The 21,910-nt window shown below is 47.2% G+C and overlaps 1 protein-coding gene across 1 annotated transcript in view; it reads right to left on the reverse strand.

Moving 5' to 3' along the window:
• Positions 1 to 2: 2 nt before the first annotated feature.
• The window catches only part of ZDHHC15 (zDHHC palmitoyltransferase 15), a 38,323-nt gene continuing 16,415 nt past the window's right edge, over positions 3 to 21,910 (reverse strand). Inside the window, exons 8-12 of the mRNA XM_081336849.1 lie at positions 19,072 to 19,204; positions 15,590 to 15,716; positions 13,086 to 13,198; positions 11,125 to 11,208; positions 3 to 8,832 (exon numbers count right to left, since the gene is read on the reverse strand). Of these exons, the coding sequence (XP_081192975.1) occupies positions 11,165 to 11,208; positions 13,086 to 13,198; positions 15,590 to 15,716; positions 19,072 to 19,204 (417 nt within the window). The 3' untranslated portion in view covers positions 3 to 8,832; positions 11,125 to 11,164. The remainder of the gene's footprint in view (positions 8,833 to 11,124; positions 11,209 to 13,085; positions 13,199 to 15,589; positions 15,717 to 19,071; positions 19,205 to 21,910) is intronic.

Raw genomic sequence — 21,910 nt, forward strand, 5'->3', positions numbered from 1 at the left:
ACCATTGTCTGTATCTTTTATTGTTTTTATACCACAACTGGACCTTTTTCTGAAATAGGGATTTTTCGCTAGAAGCAATTGACACATTTGTGACTGTAACAAAGATGTCTAAACAAAATTCAAAAAAATGCAGCATTACACAATAAATTTTAACATATTAAACATTCAAATGTGATTCTACAAAACATTTTTATTGTAAAATATTTCCATGCTTCAGACTGCTACACGATCACAAACATACAGTTTTCAGTTAATGAACCTGAGATAATGTAACCATTAAACATTCAGGAGACTCAACATTAACGGCAGAATATTTTACAACCAAGAGATTCTGAGAATCCTTAGGAATGATTATGTTCCACTATACTGTACTTAAGTAATCCATTTCATATGTTTCTGTTTATAAAATCAAATGGGGGAATCTGCTCTTTGATATGTCATCAGTAAAACAATTGTATCTTGATTATACAGTACCAAAGAAAAACCCAGGAAAGAATTACTATAGATAGTAAACAAAATATTTAAATGTACAAAATAAGGGCCCTGCAATTTGCTGCCACCCCTAAGAATATTAATCAGTAGTATCCAAACTAAAGATTAATGTGATTTTACAAAATCCCTCAATGATTAAAAAAGAAAAAGACTCAGCAAAGTATTTTGCAAAAGTGCAGCCAAATGAATAGCTGCTGGTGGTTCACGTAACTGTTTAAAGGATTCATCCATTCTTTACCTACCCACACGTCGCTTTTCACTGAGTAATCTTTCCTCCCTCTCACAGGAAGTAACTCTTATCTTATTTAAAACGCTCTTACAAGCTCAGAGAAAGAATTGAATTCTAACTATGTATTAAGTGTGAAGTATTTTTGAGAAATAGCTGGTATCTTCAAGTGAATCCTCCGCCTCAAGTGTTTGATTTTCATTTTAAATCAACAAGAAACTCCTCTATGATTTTGCTATAGGAAACAAAATCAACTTTTAAAATTCTACAAAGGTAAAATCAGCTCTATTCCTCCATTAGCCCTGACCACTACGCACACTTTCTTTCTCTTGATATATTAATGCATTTATCTATGTGTTTATGTAGGTCCTGATATACTTGTTTTATTGTGCTGGAAAGCAAGCAGTGCAACTGACAACACCAAGCCCCTTTTGCTCGTACTGGTGCATTATTACAAGGCAGACGTTTCAAGAAGCTAAAGCAGCTTCAGTGGTATTCACAGTCCTGTTCTGCATACCTTAATTGTTGATGGGTCACAGATAAGAGGGGGGAGTGCAGCTATATTAGATCTCCCCAAAAGTTGAGAAGAGGGTACACAGGATACTGTAGTGTTTCTTAACTTTGGCTGCTGGAACAAGGCTGGCTGAGGAATTTTGGGACCTGAAGTCAATCAATCTTCCTAGCTGCCAAGGTTGAGAAACACTGAGGTATTGTATGTCCCTACCTCTAGTATACTTTTTCCCAACCAAGTGAGGAGAAACGAATGGTATGTATGCCACATTCAATTGGTCATTATAGATACGTCGTGGTCCTGTCTTGTAAGTAGAGTAAATTGTGCTTTCAGTTGTGCACCACACCTTACATGAGGAACGGTTATAGGCTGGGGCCAGATAAACATTTCTTACATTGTGCTAGCTGATTCTTACACTATACTGGCATGCAACACCTATTTTGTTCAACAATTCTGATGTTCTCCAAAATCAAGCTATACAGAAGGCCAAATTTTTAAACACAGATTTCCTACCTAACTACAACTGTCTCGCTGTCCTTAGTAGACATCAATGTGATGCTTTGAGTTTTATGGTGAGAATGGGATGTACGCTGTTTGCAAAAATTGTCAGGTGGATTTCCGCTGCTCCATTTTCTCAGGAAGACATTTTATGCCCAGGAATATGTGGGTCAGTGTGGAACCATGGAAGCCTTTGAGAAGTTTCTGAAATTGGGATGTTCCAGCATGGAAAAATTCCACATACATCAACGCCAACCAGTTCCATGAATAGTGTTGGACAAAGTGCAAATTTTATAGTTCCAGTATACAAATGTTATTTTGTTCCGCAACACAGAGCAAGATTTGCCACAAATGAATCCTGATACTGGAAAGAAGATACAGTACTTTTCACAATCCAGTCACAATCCTAAATTACATTTAGATTGATGGCATCTTCCAAAACCGTGGCCTTTAGAAATGGCTGCAATAATACATGAAAATTACACCTTGTTGGTTGCAACCACAAAACTAATAAACATAATGGGAATCGCGAGACAAGCATTACAATATTGGATCATAATTCAAATGCTATAGAGCAGTGTTTCTCAATCTTAGCCGGTTTAAGGTGGGTGGACTTCAACTCCCAGAATTCCCCAGCTGGCTGGGGAATTCTGGGAGTTGAAGTCCATCCACCTTAAACCGGCTAAGATTGAGAAACACTGCTATAGAATACCATCAAATTCCTTATGTAGCTATTCAAAGCCTTTAATTTCTTCCTGCTGTGCCTCAAATACTCAGAATATGTCTGCAAAGGGTCTATTATTACCCTTCCTACTTCTGAATTTCATTTGGTCCCATGGGATCATTAAAAAAGGCTAACTAGATTATTAAATACTAGTTATAATATTTCTAGACAGAACTCTGGCACAAATGATTTGGTCCATGTCCTCTAACAGGCAGACTGTTGTGCGCTATCCAGAGTCACTGGGAATCAGGCAGCATAAACACTTAATGACTATTAATTATCTAAAATGAGAAGGAAATACTGTCTGCTCTTCCGGATACTTGATTAATTGTTACAGTTTTGGGGTGTCTCCTGTGTCCTGTGAGTACATGAAAACTAGAATGAAACTCAGCAACTGGATAATGACTGAAAGTGGCAATACTGGTTGGTACAAAATATTCCAGCACACTTTTTTGCCCCATTTGACGACTTTTCTTGCTACGTTTGTTAAGTGAATCACTGCGGTTGTTAAATTAGTAGCCTGGTTGTTAAGTGAATCTGGCTTCCCCATTGACTTTGCTTGTCAGAAGGTCGCAAAAGGGGAACACTTGACACTGCGACCGTTGTAAATATACACCAGTTGCCAAGCATCCAAATGTAAATCATGGGACCCTGAGGATGCTGCAACAGTCATGAGTGTAAAAAAATTGTCCTAAGTCCCTTTTTTTCCAGTGCCGTTGTAACTTTGAACGGTCACTAAATGGTCTGTTGTAAGTCGAGCACTACCTGTACTGCATTTGGTACTTAAGCATTCAATGTACAGTATTTGTGCAACCATGAAGATGGGTTAATTTGGTAATCAAATGCATAAAGATACCGCACTATTAGTAAAGGACTCTGGATCTCTAATCCATCCATGGGGGGGAATCCCCCCTCCAACTTGTGGAACACCTTTTGCAATTATGCTTTGCAGGGATGAGCATTAGGAGGCCTCTGATTCTGAGGAATTATTGGGACTGAAGTCTTCCTACCCTGATTTAACAAGCCTGTTTGCTTGCCACAAATCAGTTGGTAGAATGTTTCTAAAGATAATTTTGGTCACCTGATCATATCTAATTTTATTAAATTAAGCTGTCCCACCCCAACCCAAAATTATTTAAAAATATAATTCACATGTGTTCCATTTGTGCTGTTTCCAGCTCAACAGCTGCCCAGCTCCCAAGAGAGCTGGCAGAGAACAGGAGTCACAGCTGGAGGAGAATTTGGGAGAGGCTGCTAAGAGAAGTCTTAAGGGCTACGGGAGTTTTTCCCACAGGGCTTCCCTGCATAGAACAGATTGGGAGAGTTATAAAAACTGCACAGTTTTTTTTACTCCCAATAGTTTAGCCATAAGAACACCAAGTAGACTTTACCCTTAAATTAGGCTGCTGAGGTGAGAGAAGCTTTGGAAATCATCAGGAATGATCTGAGTTCAAGAAGTTCTAAGCAGGCCTGGCTCAAGCAAACTGGTTCTGGGACACCTCCTGCCGTATCCCCAAAACAAAATGAAAAAGTGCAGGCATATTCCCACAAACAGGAGTAAAACTGTTTTATGGAGAATCACAGAGAAATATTAGTGAATGCAAGTATAGGCTTCCTGGAAGCAAAGGATGACATGGTTCCTGTGGATCATAATCACTGCAAACTACAAAGGTAAACTACAAGGGCACTTGAAAGCTCCTTTTGCAGACAAATCATCGTTTTCACTTTAGTACTTTTCACAGCTTTTCAATCACGTCTAAAGAACCCACCTTCCCTAGCTGATTTTTCACACAACTGTTAAGCAGAAGAGGGCTTGAACACCTCGTTGCCTTGATAATGCAATGCTCTTTCTCAACCTTGCTGATTTTAAGATGTGTGGACTTCAATTTCCAGAATTCCCCAGCCAGCATGCTCATTAGGGGAATTCTGGGAGTTGAAGTTCACACAACTAAACAAGTCAGTACAGTTGAGCAATGCTGGGTTACAACTATAGATGCTACTTGCCAATTGTTTATTTGGAACTAATACCAAGGCCCCAAAATGCCAGGATCTTCACTTCCCTCTGCTCTGGATGCCCTTAATCCAAGAATTGAAAATTAATTGAAAATTCAGGGCACGAAGAAGTGCCTGAAACTGAAAGGGCAGGTGACCAGGCATTCCTTCCAGACATGGCTTTGGAAATTTTCTAAGTCTTAACCAGTCTCTCCCTGCTAGATTCCCAAATTCTGGACCCCCCTTTCAATAAGACAGGGCTTTTCAACCAGTGGTACGGGTACCACCTGTGGTACATTGGCACCTGGCAGGTGGTACATGACCATCCTAGAAAAGTGGTAACAACGGAGGGGAATGAGCTGAACCGGTGGCAGCACCGCACAAGCCTGAGCGAGAGACGGCTGGAGCTGCAGGGCTTTCAGGGCTCAGCGGAAGCGCCAGGATCAGCGCCAGGATCCAGCTGGAGCTTGGCACTGATCCCGGTGCTTCTGAGCCCAGAAGAAGCGCCGATCAGCTGGAATGTTGCAGCATCTCCAGGGTCTTGTCATTTACATTCAGATGCTTGGCAACTGATTCACATTTATGACGGTCACAGTGTCCCAGGGTCATGTGAAGTGACCAAAACCTGCTGCAACCACCCCGCAGATGGGGGGGGAATAAAAACCAAACACCCTCCACCCCACCCCCCAGACAGGCAGGCAGGTGTCTTGCTCGGCTGTGGCTTGGGGGGCACTTTTTTCAGTGCCATTGTAACTTCAGTCACTAAGTGAACTGTTGTAAGTCAAGGACTACCTGTACTTCATCACTTTTCTCCTCTTTTTTTTTGGTCATCAAGTTTTTGACACCTCGCTAGGCAACTGGTGGTACTCGGATGATGCTATATCCTAAAAGTGGTACAATGGGTGAAAAGTTGAAAAGCGCTGCTCCAAGTACATCTTCTGGTGTTTTAGTGGATCAGCGTAACTTTTTGAAATGCTGGAGTGGAGCTGCATTTGTTAATTTGTTAATTAAATGTTAACATTTAATTGCTCTGATCAATGCTGAGAAAAAAGTCTTTTAAGAAAGGGAAACACATTGCAATTGATTGACAGCACTGTTATGAAATCTAACTAGGGAAGAATATCCGTGTTAAATGTGGACCCACGCAAATGTCTATTTTGCTTTAAACATATAGCGTTTAAAGGACTAATATAATCAGCAGAAATTTTTTTAAACTAGTTCTATTGAAATTAGTAAAGCTTCAATATTTGCCATAAGATATGTGTCTGCTTCAATTTCTCTGGCTGGTGCCTTTCTACACTGAGGAAAAAAAATAGCGCATTAAGGGTTTTTTAACTGGAGGCCGAATGTAATCTTCTTGGGAGGTCTCTCCAAGAAAATCAGCAAAGGGTGCAACTGCACAAAGGAATCCCAGCTATGAAACTGGGTTACTTCTTAGCATGGGCATTTCAAAAACCCCACTGCAGCAAAAGATACATCACAAATCTTTGAGGGGGTCCTAGCCACAATAAACATGGTGGGCAGCCTCTTCTGACTGCAGACTTTTTAAAGTCTTCTTTAAAAATGATCTGATGGCCCCAGAGGGATATAGGCAACTCTGGAATGGGCTTATATTGAGAGAACTCAACAGTTGCTCTCTCTTTCATCTGCTTAATATCTATGGAGATTCTCAGTCATCCCAGTCCTGGTTGTCCCAAAGGTGCTTTTGCAAGAGGCAACTGGACTTTCTTGTTTTCCTTTGAAGACATTTCGCTTCTCATTCAAGAAGCTTCTTCAGTTTTGACTGGATGGTGGGGAATGGAAGGATTCATACCTGTTGCAGACAGCTGGTCATTTGCATTCTTTTAAGAGAGTCCTTGAGGCCACCTGGAGGTCTATCTGTGTCCTCAGGATCACCTGAGTGGTGCAAATGGGTGGGGAGCCTTCTTGGAACTGCTGAAAGGACGGTGTTGTAGACTGGGGATAGACATTGTTGTATCCCTCCCCATTGAGGTAGAGCGGTTCAGTTTTGACATAGATGGCCTCTTTGACCCCTTTCAAACCAGCGGTATCCTCTGTCCAAAATGTGGACTTTGCTGTCTTCAAGAGTGGCCTTTCTCTTTTAAATGCAGATGGACGGCTGAATCTTGTCCTGATGGGTTTGTTCCGCTATGTTGTGCCAGGCGTTTGTGAAGTGGTTGTTTTGTTTCTCCAATGTACAGACCTACACATGGCTCACTGCATTGTACTACATATACCAAGTTGCTCAGTTTGTGTCTGGGTGTTTTATCCTTGGGGTGGACAAGCTTCTGCCTTAGTGTATTCTTGGGTTTGAAGTGTGCGCGTATGTTGTGTTGGCTGAAGATCCTCCTCAGCTTTTCAGATATTCCTGCAACATATGGAATGACAACATTGCTTCATTTATTGTTCTCTTCTTTGTCTGTTATTGGGGGGGGGATTTGGGATAGTCACACGTTCTGAGGGTTACCTTGATGTGTTTTAGTTCATTTTCTTTCCCTCTGCTGGTAGGCAGGCCTTCAGTTCAGTGGTGTAGGGTTCTGATAACTCCCATTTTGCGCTCCAGTGGGTGGTGAGAATCAAATGTAAAATATTGATTTGTTTTCTGTAAATTTCAAAATTAAGGCTTCTATCTTCCTTAATGAGTACTGCACAGTCCAGGAAGGCTAAACTATTTCCCTTAACATCTTCATGTGTGAATTTGATGTATCCGTCCACAGAGTTGATACGTTTGGGAAATGCTTCCAATTCTTGTGTTTTGATCTTGACCCAAGTATCGTCCACATACCTATCCCAGTGGGTGGGTGGAATTCCTGTGAAGGAGTTTAAGGCTTTGGTTTCTACGTGTTCCATGTAGGGATTGCCCACAATGGGGGACACCTCCAAGTGGCCTCAACAACTCTCTAAAGGAGTGCAAATGACCAGCTGTCTGCAAAGAATATAAATCTTTCCATTCCTCACCATCCAGTCAAAGCGCAACGTCTTCAAAGAAAAACAAGGAAGTCCAGTTGCCTCTTGAAAAAGCACCTTTGTGACTTCCATCTGCTTGTGTGGCTGACAGGTGTGGTTGAGAGGTCAAGTGTAGCATAAGCAGAGAGGTGCAGTTGCCTGATTTTGTGGCGTCATTTTGGCACTGGGGAAAGCTGGTTTAGCTCCAGCCCCTGGAGCCCTACCACAGCCCATCTCCCTGATCCTATTGAACCCACTGGGCTAAATGGTTGGTGCCTATAGCATATTTCCAAGGATCTCCTCTTCTGGTGTTTTTTCTCCAAAGTTCTAAAGAGGGCAGATAGAACCTATTCCTGCATAGTCACTGAAAAGCCTGAAGGAATCTCTTGGGCAGTGGGGCATCCAACTGGATCCAAACCTCTTCTTGCAACACCAACATTTGAGATCAAGTGACCCAGCACTCAAATTAAAGGGGCAGGGGGGAAGCCCGGCCTTTTGGACTTCTCTGTCCATGAGTTTGTTTAAGTATTTGGGGGCAAAAAAAAAGAATGACAGAGAGACACAAATCTTATTCCTGATCAGATCATGCAAAGAGTTTAAAGGTCCGTGAAGTGAGGCTGGCCTGGCTCCAAGCAAGGCTTCCCCTGCGTGCAAAACCAGGGGTCAGGCTTTCTCCTCCCGGCAGGCTGACGTTTGCGTGGGGGTGGGGAGTGGGGGGAGGCAAGAAGTCCGTAGTCACATGAGCCTCCGTGGACAGTACAAGACGGGGTCGCCGTTGTGCAAGTCAAAGACTATTTTTTCATAGCAGAAACTAATCCAATAGCTGAAGCTGTTCTGAATGAATTTTAGACGATTATAGGCACCTACGAGGACTGTGCTTACATCAAAAAGGATAAATTACAAGAGCCGGGCTTTTTAGCAAAATCAGAATTTTGACGATGAGTACGTTTAAGGGCTGGAGGGGGCCTTCTATGGTTACAGAAGCGTGTTCGCCCAGGTCTCCAGCAGTAAGACTTGATTTGGCAGCCGTGATTCCCGCGCAAGAGGGTTTGTTTTGAGCAGTCTGCTTAACCCTCTTACAGAGCTGTTCTTCCTATTTGGCAAAACGAGACAATGTGAAGTCCAGGCTGTTAGCTAAATGCCCCTTAAGGCACTTGGAAATGCATTTGCACTAAGCAGTTTCCCCTTCTTCTGGGTAAGACATACAAAAAGAGAAGGTCATGAGTAGCCTTAATCACTTCAGAGCTGCCATGTTTTAAAAAAAATCCATAATGTGTAGCAAACCTTGGAAGTGTCACCAAGGGCTTTCTCCTCAAGAGCCGTATCCGAAAGCGAGAATTAGCCTCCAACGTTGCTTTTCTTTTTTCTGATCCAAGTTCTGCTTTTTCTTTTATGCCTCCTGAGTTTCCGTCACCAGAGGAAGCTAACGAGACAGGGAGAAAGCTGGAAGTGAAGTGGGTTGCAGGAAAAGAAAGGAATAAGAATGAGTCTAATTAAAAGAATTTCTATTCTACTCCAAAGGACCAAGCTCGGCATGACATGAGGCAGCCCTGCATTTAATGCGCACATTGAAATAAAAAGGAAATTGCACCCGCAGATGTGCTGATCATGATCGAGATCAGAGTGAGGGTGAGGGGGGGGGAGGAGGAAGCCCTCTCCTTGATGAAAAGCATTTGTCAGTAGCGGCTATTTGATGTTCTGGAATGAAATCTTTAATTGGGGATGCAAACTTCAAAGGAAAGGAAAGCGCCAATCGGTTTGGACTGGACCTGGAATCTTGCTTCCCAAAGGAACGATTTCTCGTGTCCCCCTCCTCTTCCTCGTGTTTGGTGTAACTTTTGAGTTTAAAAAGAAATGGCATGACCCGCGTGTTGCCTGCCCTTTCCCTGTATCTTTGCCCCGATTTTCCAGCTTTTTTCTGCCATTACTGTTTGGTGAACCATTATAATTAAGTGACCTGCGTTCTCATTAGGAGAGTCCCGTTCCCTGTGAGAACATGCGGTTGCCACCCAAATGTTGATCATGGTGTTCCTAAGTGTGGGGACTGCTCTACAACACTTTTGTCAGTGCTGTTGTAAACTTTGAACAGTTGCTAAACAAATGATTGCAAGTCAGTGACTACCTGCATCCCTTTATGGATTGAGGTTTCCCTAACCCAGGGGTAGGCAACTTTGGCTCTTTTATGACTCGTGGACTTCAACTCCCAGAATTCCTGAGCCAGCTTGGAGATTGGAGATCTTTTCCGAAAAGCTATTGAGCTTCCATTGTTTAGACTAAGCAAGATCATTTAGGAAAACGCTTCTCAGCTCTGACGTTCGTTTCCTGTAGAGATAGATATCTGCCCCATCAAGAGATGCCCTGCTCAAGAGCAAACCCGACGTCGGCAAATGTGGCACAGCAGGGGCACAGTTGGGGGGGGGGCTTCCTGCAAGCAAATGGCCTGTGGTGAAATAGTTACCGGAAAAGAAAGCCTTGTGGATCTTTTAAACCACAATCATATGCAAGAGGTTAGCCAACTTTTCTGAAATGCAAAAATCTGCCTCTTCTATTTGCTGGGCGTCTGTCCTGCTTTCTCCCCAAGAGCCCAAGGCGGCACTTTCCATTTTTGGGGTCCGGAAGGCTTGGCTGTGAAAGAGCATCCAGCCCACAGGAAGACACCCCTGGACAAATCGAACCCGAATCGGGGCCGACCCAGTGCCGATTCTAGGCAAGCTCCCGAAGGTGAGACCTCGGCCTCTCCTGGAGCCGGCCTTCTTGCGCCAAACGTGTCAGGACTTTGTGGCACACTTGTCCAGTTCGGCTTTTTCCAACCTGGCCCCCACCCGTAACTTTGGGATCCCTGAGAAGCAGAAGGTGGTGGTCCAGCTTTGGCCCAGCTGATTTGGAAGATGCTACTTCAAGGTGAGGTGTATAACAACGACAACAGCCACTTGCCCGGAACGGAATAGGGTCCAGGGTCTCCTGCTTGAGCAGAGGGTTGGACCAGAAGATCTCCAAGGTCCCTTCCAGGTCAGTCATTCTGTTATTCTAACTCAGGGGTCTTCAAACCTGGCCCTTTTATGACTCGTGGACTTCAACTCGCAGCTTGCCTGGCTGAGGAATTCTGGGAGTTGAAGTCCACGAGTCATAAAAGGGCCAAGTTTGAAGACCCCTGTTCTAACTCTTGTGCCAGGAGATGGCATCTGGGGCTCTATCGGCTGCTTTCGCTGGCCACGAGAGAGTTCATTTACATGGGCAAGCCTATTTCCCACAGGGAAACCATATGGATTTGGAGCCTCTGTGCTGGGGGAATGTTCTACCACTGCCAAGATTGTAGAACATAGAATAACGTGGTTGGAAGGGACCCTGGAGGTCTTCTAGTCCAACCTCCTGCTCAAGCAGGAGAACCTAGACCAGGGGTAGGCAACGTGGCTCTTTTATGACTCATGGACTTCAACTGCCAGAATTTCTGAGCCAGCCACGCTGAGGGGAAAGGGAGAGGTTTCCAAGCTGAGCTATGCTGGCTCAGGAATTCTGGGAGTTGAAGTCCATGAGTCATAAAAGAGCCACGGTTGCCTACCCCTGACCTAGACCGTTCCAGATAAATGGTGGTCCAAACTTTCTTGAAAATCTCAGAAAAGGGGCACCCATGACCTCTGGAAACAAGACGCCCAGATTAAGTATCTTATGGGGGGAAAAAACTAACTGAAAGAAGAATGCTAAGCTTTTTTTTTATCTGAAGAAGGAAACACTTACCAGAGCACATGAGTTGCACAACCTCAACTCTTCAAAGCTGCTACGTCTCCATTTCGATGGAAAGAGAAGTCCCTTGCTGGTAATCTGGACAGACAAACAAAACAAGTCCACTCAAGGAAGGCAGAGATTGCTCTTCCTTCAAGAGTTGTGCTCCCAATAATTGCGGAGCCCGATTTTTCTAGGCTGGGGTGGGGTGGGGTGGGGGTCTATTTGGCTTGGGATGACCTGCTGGGGACCACACTCTACCAAGTCATGGGAAGATTGCAGGTCATTTGCATTCAACTAGACTTCAGCAGAATTATTGTGAATTACTTCCCAATTCTGTATTTAATAACTGCTCCCTTTTAAACCATTCAAAAGCAAATTTGGCAAGTGGTGCAGCCAAGATGTTTACAACTTGCAGAGTCTGAGATGGCATACCTGTTTAGGTAAGCATGTACACACCCTGCCTTTCTGACACTTTGCAAAAGATGCACTTGAGATTGACAGCTTGGAAAAATGGTCCCTTTGCCCGCCTTTCAGCCAGCCTTCAGCGCTGGGCCATGAACCCGCGAAGCAGGGAGACAAGCGGTTGCCTGATTCTGCAATCGGTCCGACCCTGATGGCAACCTCTCAAGTCCCCTGTTGAATAGGACTTGATTGGACAGGATGCAGAGAACAGGAGTAACTTTTCGAAACAGCTGATTGCGGCACTCTTCACCTTATAAAACTCTGCTTTTCGAGCAAAATTTAAAAGAACGAAGGGACCCCGCACTGGAACTACTGAGGTCATCTGCAACAGCCTTTGCAAGAAGAGCAACACGGAAAAACACAAGTCATGGGGGGGAAAAAGACTTCCCGTGATTTGCCAAGTATGTGCCGTGTGTGTATTTATGCTCATAGAGGGCTCAACTTACAGCTATATCAAATGTAAACTAAATGAAGAACTGGAGGAATTCTACTCGAGGCTCGACTACTGCAAAGTGCCCTGCATGGGGCTACCCTTGAAAACTACTTGAAAACTCACTGGTCCAAAACGCAAATGGGAAGGCTGCTCTCCAAGTGGTCCCTAAATCTGCCTCGATGAGGAGGAGGGGGCTGTAAGAAGGGCATCTCTGTTGCTGCTGCACAAGAATGGCCCAGGCTTGCTGACTTGCCTCCACCACCACCCGGTCACTTTCGGTTGACTGATGCCCCCTTTTTCTCTCTTTTGAATGTTTGTCAACCTTAGCAACTTTAAGATCCGTGTGTGTCAGAACTGCCATCTCACGTCTACGCTTCGCATTCGCTAGCTGCCAGGCTGCTGTGAACTAGCGGGGAGGGGACTGGATGGGAAGTGGGGAAAGCTAACGATTCATCCGGGAAAGGCATGTATCTCCGCACCGCCTGCTCGAAAGTTGAAGAGTTCGTTCCCCAAACTTTTTATCTGACTACGATTGGATAATGAGGGATCAACAACGGGAAGAGACAAAGGGGGGAAAGTTTGGCGCACGAGGCTCAGTTCTGGCTGTGCTGTACTGTACACCACTTGGCCTTTAGCAAGGTAAACCTTTCACGTGAAATGGAGTTGAGGGTCGTTCTTGCGTAAAGGTCCGAGCTGAGGCTGGACTGACGGGGGATTTCAATTCCCAGAATTCCCCAGCTAGCAGGAACACTGGAACAGAGGAAGGTTGACTTAATGGACCAAAAAGGGGGGAACATCCTCTATTTTTGATAGCTAAATCAGAAAGTACAACACCTGCAGCAACGTTACATGTACAACGATGCAAACAGACAGACGTCCACCCAGGGCATTGAAAGCCTGCTGTCCCGAGGTCCACACAATGGCCTTTTGCAGTGTCTTCAACTCCACTTTGCCCCAGAGGCCCCTTCTCCACGACAGCCCCCCTCCTTTTCTCAGCACCAATGGCTCACCCTAGATCCTAAGCATGCACACACACAGAGAGAGAGAGAGAGAGAGAGACAGACCGCCCTGCTCTTACCTTGCTGGCTGCCATCTTCCAACCCCTCGTCCTCCCACTGCTCCTCGTTTGCCAGCAGGGGATTCCGGACTTCACTCTGGGTCCGGATGGGGAAGGAGTGCCCGTCTCCCTGGCTGTGGAGAGAAAGGCAGCCGAGTGGTCAGGGAGGGAGGGAGGGAGGGGCCCCCGGAGAGAAGGAAACTGACCAATGACAAAGGAGACTTGTTGGCATTAGGCATGGCAAAGGGGCAACAGGCTCTTCCGATGCTCGCAAACTTTCCTTTCAGATGCTCCCACATATAACCTAGGTCAGGGCTCTGCAACCTTGGCAACTTTAAGACTTGTGGACTTCAGCTCCCAGAATTGTGGACTTCAGCTCCCAGAAGTATGGGAACTGAAGTCCACAAGTCTTAAAGTTGCCAAGGTTGCAGAGCCCTGACCTAGCTAGATTAGTTGCTCTTCTGCAGAGACAAACAGGTAGTCCTCGGCATACGACCGCAACGGAGCCCCAAATTTCCGCTGCTAAGCAAGACAAGGAAGTTTTGCCCCATCTGATGACCCTTCTTGCCACCGTTGCTAAGTGAATCTGGCTTCCGCATTGACTTTGCTTGTCCAAAGGTCGCAAAAGGTGACAGAGGACTCCGGGACACGGCAACCGTTCATAAACCTGAGCCCGGTACCAAGTGTCCAAATTCTGACGGGACGCTGCGAGGGTCCAAAGTGCGAAAAATGGTCATAAATCACCGTTTTCAGTGCCGCTGTGACTTTGAAGGCCGCTAAATGAATCGTTAAGCCGAGGGCTACCCGTATGACGCTCAAGGGGCTCCTCCTGCAGCCCAGTCTGTCCATCTGCCTGCTTATCTGCTCCAGATCATTTTCATCCTACCGTCCGCAGCGATTCGGCCGCTCCCTCCTCAGCCCCGAGACTGGGAGGCACCTGGCCGTCAATTCCAAAAGGGCTCCCTCCGGCCAGCTTCCTCCCCTGCGCCTGCTGACCCTCCAGATGAACAAGAACTGGTCATCCCCGACCTCTGACCACAATGGAGCCTGGAATGTTAGTCGCAATTTGTCCTAAGTCGAGGCATCACACGAGACTCGATTTGACGACCTTTCTGATGACGTTTGTAAAGTGACTCATTGCAACCGTTAAGAGCATCGTGTGGTCATTACGCAAATGCAACATATCCAATAGGTGGGTTGTTTTGGGTTTTTTTTTGCAGTTTTCTGCCAGAAAACAGCAAAACAGTTGCAAATCACGGTCACGTGGGCCATAGGACCCTGCAACCAGCCGTAAAAGTGAGCTGGTTGGAAAGCACCCAAAATGTGATGACTTGACCACATGGGGGGAAAGGGGGCAGCAGTCGTAACTTTGAGGACAGGTCGTAACTTTGAATGGTCATTAAGTGGCTGTTTCTTAAGCCAGAATTACCTCTAGTCTTGGCTGACATCTGACCCACCGACTCACATCTCCAGAGCGGAGTGTCAGAGTCTGTAAATGGGACCTGCAGGGGAAGGGCTGTTACCAAAGACGGGGACCCTCGTACGGTCTTCTGTAATGCCTTGGAAGGGTCATCGTTTTTAAACCAGAACAAAAAGACCTCAATAAATTCCTGGGTTCCTCTTCAACAAGGAAACAGTGGAGCATCTGCTGGATGCCCACCTGGAATGCAACAGAAGCTTTACGGAGACTGAGGGCTCCTCCAAGGAGTCTGTTACTCAGGTCCAGGCCTGAGGGAAGGATGTCAGGGAACAGAGGGAAGCCATTCGGGGCACACATAGGATTTTGTAAAGCAGGTCACAGGTACCTTCACAAATGGCCCTGAATGTGCTCTTTCACAGAAGGGAAATAGGAAGTTCACACCGGAAGACACTGAATAAGTTTGGCCCTTCGTCTAGGCAACTGGACAAAGGTAAAAGGAAAGACAAAGCTTTCCCCTGTCCAGTCAGGCCTGACTCTGGGGGGTGGGGGGGGGTGCTCACCTCCATCTCCTAGTCAAGGGAGCCAGCATTGTCCAAAGGCATTTCTGTGGTCACGTGGCCAGCATGACTACAGGCCAAGGTGCACGAAACGCTGTTACCTTTCCAATGAAGTGGTTCCTACTGAGCTACCCGCAGTTGCATGCTTTCAAACGGCTAGGTGGGCAGGAGCTGAGTCAAGGACGGCAGCTCACCCCATCGTGCAGCGCTTGGGTCTCGAACGCGGGCTGTCAGCTTTCCAGCTGACAAGCTCAGGGTCTTTAACCGCTGCGCCATCGCATCCCCTGGCAGAAGGGCATCCTGGGGAAAACGCCAACCAGGCCAGCAGATTTCTTTCAACAAAGACAAAAGAGGCAGCAGACCAGCTCCCCCCGGCTCTTTTTAAATCCAAAGGAAGATTTGCAGAGCGGCCAGGTTTCAGCTGGCTTCTTCGTGGGGCCTCTCCCCACCTACGCAGACAAAAACCTTCCTTTGGGGGGAAGGGAAAGGAGGGAAGCGGGCCTCAAATTCTATCTCCACGGCCGATGGGCAGGTTGCTTTCTACTTACCTGGACATCACCGGGAAAAACCAGAGCCTTTTCTCTTGCCCAAACACTTGCTGGAGGTTTCTGACAAAGCCGAGGTTGAAAGCGTTTTTATCCGGGCCGCTGGAGAACACGGGAGCCGAGAAAGCCTCTGCAGCAAAACAGGAGACTGTCTCAGGCGCTGGAAAGTGGACCCCAACAGGGGAGGATTTGGGGGGGCAGCGCCTGCTAGAAATCAGCTGACACCTCACAGCATCCTGCGGTTTCAGCACGGGAAGGCCAGCAAGCAAAGCGGAATCTGAGCCAGCCTTTTCACGATCTCGTGGGAAGATGTTTTAAGAGGTCAAACAGGCTTTCCTCCTGTAGTCAAGGAGGATCGTAGAACATGGAACACTAAAGTTGGAAGGGACCTTGGAGGTCTTCTAGTCCAACTCCCTGCTTGAGCAGGAGACCCCCAGACCCGTGGTGGCGAACCTATGGCACACGTGCCACAGGTGGCACGCAGAGCCCTCTCTGTGGGCACGCGCGCCGTCGCCCCAGTGCTAGGCCTTCAGCTGGGTTTTATCAGACCTTTTCGCTTTAGGCCTCCGCCGCCTTGTGCAAAAAAATAAAAATAAAGGTTCAATCAATCAATTTCAACTTCTCGCGGGGAAAAAAAGATCTCGCAAAGTTGGAATTGATTGAACTTTTTAGTCCCACCCAGTCTGCCATTACCACCGCGGCCACGCCCACCTGATTGGCCACACCCACCCAATGGGCCACGCCCACCCAGCCCCCGACGATACATAAGTGTGTTTTGGGTTGCAGTTTGGGCACTCGGTCTCTAAAAGGTTCGCCATAAATGCCCTAGACCAGGGGTCGGCAACCTCGGCTCTTTTATGACTCGTGGACTTCAACTCCCAGAATTCCTGAGCCAGCTGTGCTGGCTCAGGAATTCTGGGAGTTGAAGTCCACAAGTCATAAAAGAGCCGAGGTTGCCGACCCCTGCCCTAGACCTAAATGATTGTCCAGACTCTTTTTGAAAGCCTCCAGTGATGGAGCCTCTCCACATCTTCTGGAGGCAAGCGGTTCCACTGGTCCTAATAAAGGAGAATATTTGTAACTCAGGGTTGATATGAGGGGATCAGAGCTTGCTTGTTTCCTTGCAGATGGCTCTCACCTTTAGGAAAATTTTCCTTAAGTTCTAGGTTGCTTGTCTCCTTGGTTAGTTCCCATCATTTCTTCTCCTGCTTTCCAATGCTTTGGAAACTAAGCTGAGCCCCACATCTTTGCAGGAGCCCCTCAAATATTAGAAGACTGTTATCGTGTCTCCCCTTGCCTTTCTTTTTATTAGACTAAACGTGCCCAATTCCTGCAAATGTTCTTCGTATGTTTTAGCCCTCAGCTCCCTAATCATTCTTGTTGCTTTTCTCTGCACTCTTTCCAGAGTCTCAACATCTTTTTTATACTGTGGCAGCCAAAACTGGATGCATAGTCCAAGTGTGGCCTTACTAAGGCTTTGTAAAGCAGTACCAAAATTAGAACTTCACCACCAGCCGGTGGTGGCGGTACCTATGACCACCCCCTCTGGCCGGTCCGAATGCAAGGCTGCTTGTCATTCTTCATTGGTCCCGGTCAGTAACAGGGCTTTTTGCTCCTTCTCCATTCCCACAGCTTCCCTTGACTAGTTTTAAGTCACTTGCAAGCCAGAGGCAACTGGCATATACGACGATCCTTATGCCCTTGCATGGGATGATCACAGCCTACTGTAGGCGGTCCTCGACTTACGACCACAATGGAGCCCAAAATTTCTGTTGCTATGCAAGACAATTAAGGGAGTCGTGCCCCATTTTACAAACTTTTCTCCACAGTGGTTAAACGAATCGCTGCACTGAAATGAATCATGCAGTTGCTTGTCACAAGCCAGCTGGGAAGGTCACAAAAGGGGATCACGTGACAGCACAACGGTCATAAGTACATGCCAGTTGCCAAGTGCCTGAATTTTGATCACGTGACCGTGGGGATGCGGCAGTGTAAAAAATGGTCATGAATCCCCTTTTTCAGTGCTGTTGTAACTTTCCATAGCAATAGCAGCCGCCCTTAAGACTTGTATACCGCTTCACAGGGCTTTACACTCCCTCTCTAAGTGGCTTACAGAGTTATTCCCAACAATCCGGCTCCTCATTTTACCGAACTCGGAAGGGTGAGAGGCTGAGTCCACCTGGAGCCGGTCAGGATCGAACTCCCGAACTGCAGGCAGCTGGCAGTCAGCAGACGTAGCCTGCATTATTTATTTATTTATTTATTTTTGGGACTTATTTGCCGCCCTATCTCCCGAAGGACTCAGGGCGGCTAACAACAATAAAAATACAATAATACAAAAGTTAAAAAAGAATTAAACTAGCAGCCCCAATACTAAAATTAAAAACATTTTAAAAATCCCTGTCGTCAGTCCAGGTCAGCCTGATGAAAAAGGAAAGTTTTGAGGCCGCGGCGAAAGGACCGGAGCTCAAGGGGGAGCTGGTTCCACAGGGCTGGCGCTCCCACAGAGAAGGCCCTCCCCCTGGGGGTCGCCAGCCGACATTGTCTAGCCGACGGCACCCTGAGGAGGCCCTATCTGTGTGAGCGCTCCGGGCAATGGGAAGTCGTTCCCGGCAGTAGACGGTCCTGCAAATATCCCGGGCCTAGGCCGTGTAGGGCTTTAAAGGTACGTACCAACACCTTAAATCTCACCGGGAGATTTACTGCATTCTAACCACTGTGCCACTAAATGAATGGTTATAAGCCGAGGACTACCTGTATTACATCTCTCTTTCCTGTAACTTTTAAATGGGAAAAATGCTCATCATATAGGGCACAACGTCTTCAACCTAGGTGCCTCACACTGGTTAACTTATAGAATATCCGGCTCCATTCTAACTATGACAGGGGTAGGCAACCTTGGCTCTTTTATGACTCGTGGACTTCAACTCCCAGAATTCTGGGAGTTGAAGTCCACGAGTCATAAAAGAGCCAAGGTTGCCCACCCCTGACCTATGAGAATGAAATTTTGGGAAGTTTTTACCGTTTCAGCATCACCGCACTGCTGCTGTTGTTCAGTGCTCCCACCATGCTGCCACAGTGAGACGGTCCTCCTTTACAACATTTCCTAAAGCCTTCCCTTAGTTCACAAGGGAAGCCTGGGAAGTCTGCAAAGAGGAAGCCAAGGGGGATCACGTGACCACGGCAGACAACGGGAGCATGGCGGGGAGGGGCGTGTTTAGGCCAGCATTCTCTGTTTAGAAAAGGAAATCTATCTGACAGGATGGTCCAACTGGTCTTAGGTAATACCTTTTCATGATTCTTTGAATAACTAACAAATATGAAGCAAAAAACATGCGTACGAAGATTCCAGGATTCCAGAGTGGGAAACTGGGGAAGCCTTCCTGGATTCTGGAATGCCTATCAGTCAATTTGGTCGCTAAAAATGTGCTGGTGCAAATCTGCCCTGCCCATAACTTTCTTCCCGAAGGGGTGGAATGCCTTACCCAGAGTCGATCTGTTTTGACTGACGAGCCAGCAGTGGTAGCCGAAGAGGAACAGCAGGCTGACCAAAAACATGACTGCCACGAAAAGAAGAAAGAGGACGTGGAATCTGGAATGACCACTGGTTGGCTCTGCCTGCAAAGGAAAGCGAGAGATCGTGAAAGGAGAGATCCAGGGAGTATTAAAATCCCCCGATCAAAATTCAGACGCTTGGCAACCGGCATGTATTTATGACGGCCGCGGTGTCCCGGGCTCACGTGATCTCCTTTTGCCACCTTCTGACAGCCAAAATGAATGGAGAAGCCAGATCCCCTTAACAACCATGTTACTACCTTAACTATTGCAGTGATTCGCTTAACAACCGTCTCACCTAGCAAGAGAAATTTTGAGCTCAATGGCGATCGTACGTTGAGGACTATCTGTACTGTTTCTCAACCTCAGCAAATGAAAGAATCAACTCCCACAAATCCCCAGCACAGAGAGCCTGAAGCCCTGGCCACAAAGACAAGAAGCGATGGCTGGAAACTTATCAAGACAGAAGCAACCTGGAACTAAGGAGAAATTTCCTGACGGAGAAAACAATTGACCGGTGGAACGGCTTCCCTCCAGAAGTTGTGGGTGCTCCATCACCGGAGGTCTTTAGGAAGAGACTGGACAGCCATTTGTCCATGACTCGTGGACTTCAACTCCCAGAATTCCTGAGCCAGCATGGCTCAGCTTGGAAACCTCTCCCTTTCCCCTCAGCATGGCTGGCTCAGGAATTCTGGGAGTTGAAGTCCACGAGTCATAAAAGAGCCAAGGTTGCCTACCCCTGATATAGAGTCTCCAGCTTAGGCATGGGTTGGACTAGAAGACCTCCAAGGTCCCTTACAACTGTTATACTGACACTGTCTACAAGACAAAACAGCTGAATGAGAGAGGGATATGTTCCAGTATTTATTTTAATGATAAATGGGAAAGGACACTAGCTTGAACACTCTGAGCCATGGTGGCACAGTGGTTAGAATGCAGTACTGCAGGGTATTTCTGCTGCCTGCTGCCTGCCATCAGTTCAGCAGTTCGATCCTGACCAGCTCAAGGTTGACTCATCCTTCCATCCTTCCGAGCTCGAAAAATGAGGACCCAGATTGCTGGGGGGGGCAATATGCTGACTCTGTAAACCACTTAGAGTAAAGCACTGTGAAGTGGTATATAAGTCTAGATGCTAAAATGCAACTGAAGTACAAATGAACTTCCCCAGTTTTGAAAGATCATGACTGTAGTAATCCCTTGCACAGTGGCAACTTTCTTCTGTTGGTCTTCTGTTCGGAAAGGGACAAGTTCCCCCTGGATCATAGGCCTGGTTCCAGGCAGTAATAACTGCTTCTTTGAAGGAGGGTATCTTCCCCGCCGCCTTGAAGGAGGCGGTGGTGAGACCCCTCCTCAAAAAGCCTGCCCTGGACCCGGCTGTTTTAAATAACTATCGTCCGGTCTCCAACCTTTGCTTTTTGGCGAAGGTTGTTGAGAGTGTGGTGGCGCATCAGCTCCCTCTGTTCCTGGAGGAAACTGATTATCTGGACCCGTACCAATCGGGTTTCAGGCCCTGGCACAGCACAGAGACGGCATTGGTCGCGCTGGTGAATGATCTCTGGCGGGCTCGGGACAGGGGTTGTTCCTCTGTCCTAGTCCTATTAGATCTCTCAGCGGCTTTTGATACCATCGACATGCTATCCTACTGTGGCGTCTCAGGGGGTTGGGAGTGGGAGGCACCGTTTTACGGTGGTTCTCCTATCTCCTGGGCCGCTCGCAGTCGGTGTTGACAGGAGGGCAGAGATCCGCCCCGAGGCCTCTTGTTTGTGGAGTTCCTCAGGGGTCGGTTCTCTCGCCACTCCTGTTCAACATCTATATGAAGCCGCTGGGCGAGATCATTTGTGGTTTTGGGGTGGGGTATCATCAGTACGCTGATGATACCCAACTTTTTTTCTCCACCCCAAACCAACCCAGCGATGCCCTCGCCGTGATGTCCCGTTGCCTGGAAGCGGTCCGGGTCTGGATGGGGAGAAACAGGCTTCGTCTCAATCCTGCCAAGACTGAGTGGCTGTGCATACCGGCATCTTGGGTTAACCAGACTATTCCATCTTTAACGATGGGGGGGTGAGGTGTTACCCCCCGTTGATAGGGCTCGCAACTTTGGCGTCCTCCTGGATTCACGGCTCAATTTTGAAGATCACATAGGAGCTGTGACCAGAGGGGCTTTTGCCCAGGTTCGCCTGGTGCGCCAGTTGCGACCCTATCTGGACTGAGATGCCCTACGCACAGTCACCCATGCGCTCGTGACCTCCCGGTTAGACTACTGCAATGCTCTCTACATGGGGCTGCCCTTGAGGACCACTCGGAGGCTTCAACTGGTGCAGAATGCGGCCGCGCGAGTTGTGATGGGGGTTTCCCGATACTGCCATGTAACACCTCTACTCCGCGAGCTGCATTGGCTTCCGGTTGCCCTCCAGGTGAGATTCAAGGTGCTGGTGATGACCTATAAAGCCCTTAATGGCTTGGGTCCGGGATATTTGAGGGAACACCTGCTGCCGGCATCAAGTTCCCTTCGTCCTGTGCGCTCCCACAGGGAGGGCCTTCTCAGGGTGCCGCCAGTAAAAGACTGCTGGCGGATAACACCCAGGGGGAGGGCCTTCTCTGTGGGGGCACCTGCCCTCTGGAACCAGCTGCCCGTGGAGCTTAGGACTGCCCCCGACCTTCGTTCATTCTGCCGGGACCTGAAGACCTGGCTCTTTGAGCTCTCCGGCCCAGGCTGAGAGTTTTTTTAATTGGGGTTTTATATTTTTCAGGGATCAAATTTAATTATTT

This window comes from Vipera berus (genome assembly GCF_964194415.1).
Source record: "Vipera berus genome assembly, chromosome: 11".
Taxonomy (NCBI): Eukaryota; Metazoa; Chordata; class Lepidosauria; order Squamata; family Viperidae; genus Vipera; species Vipera berus.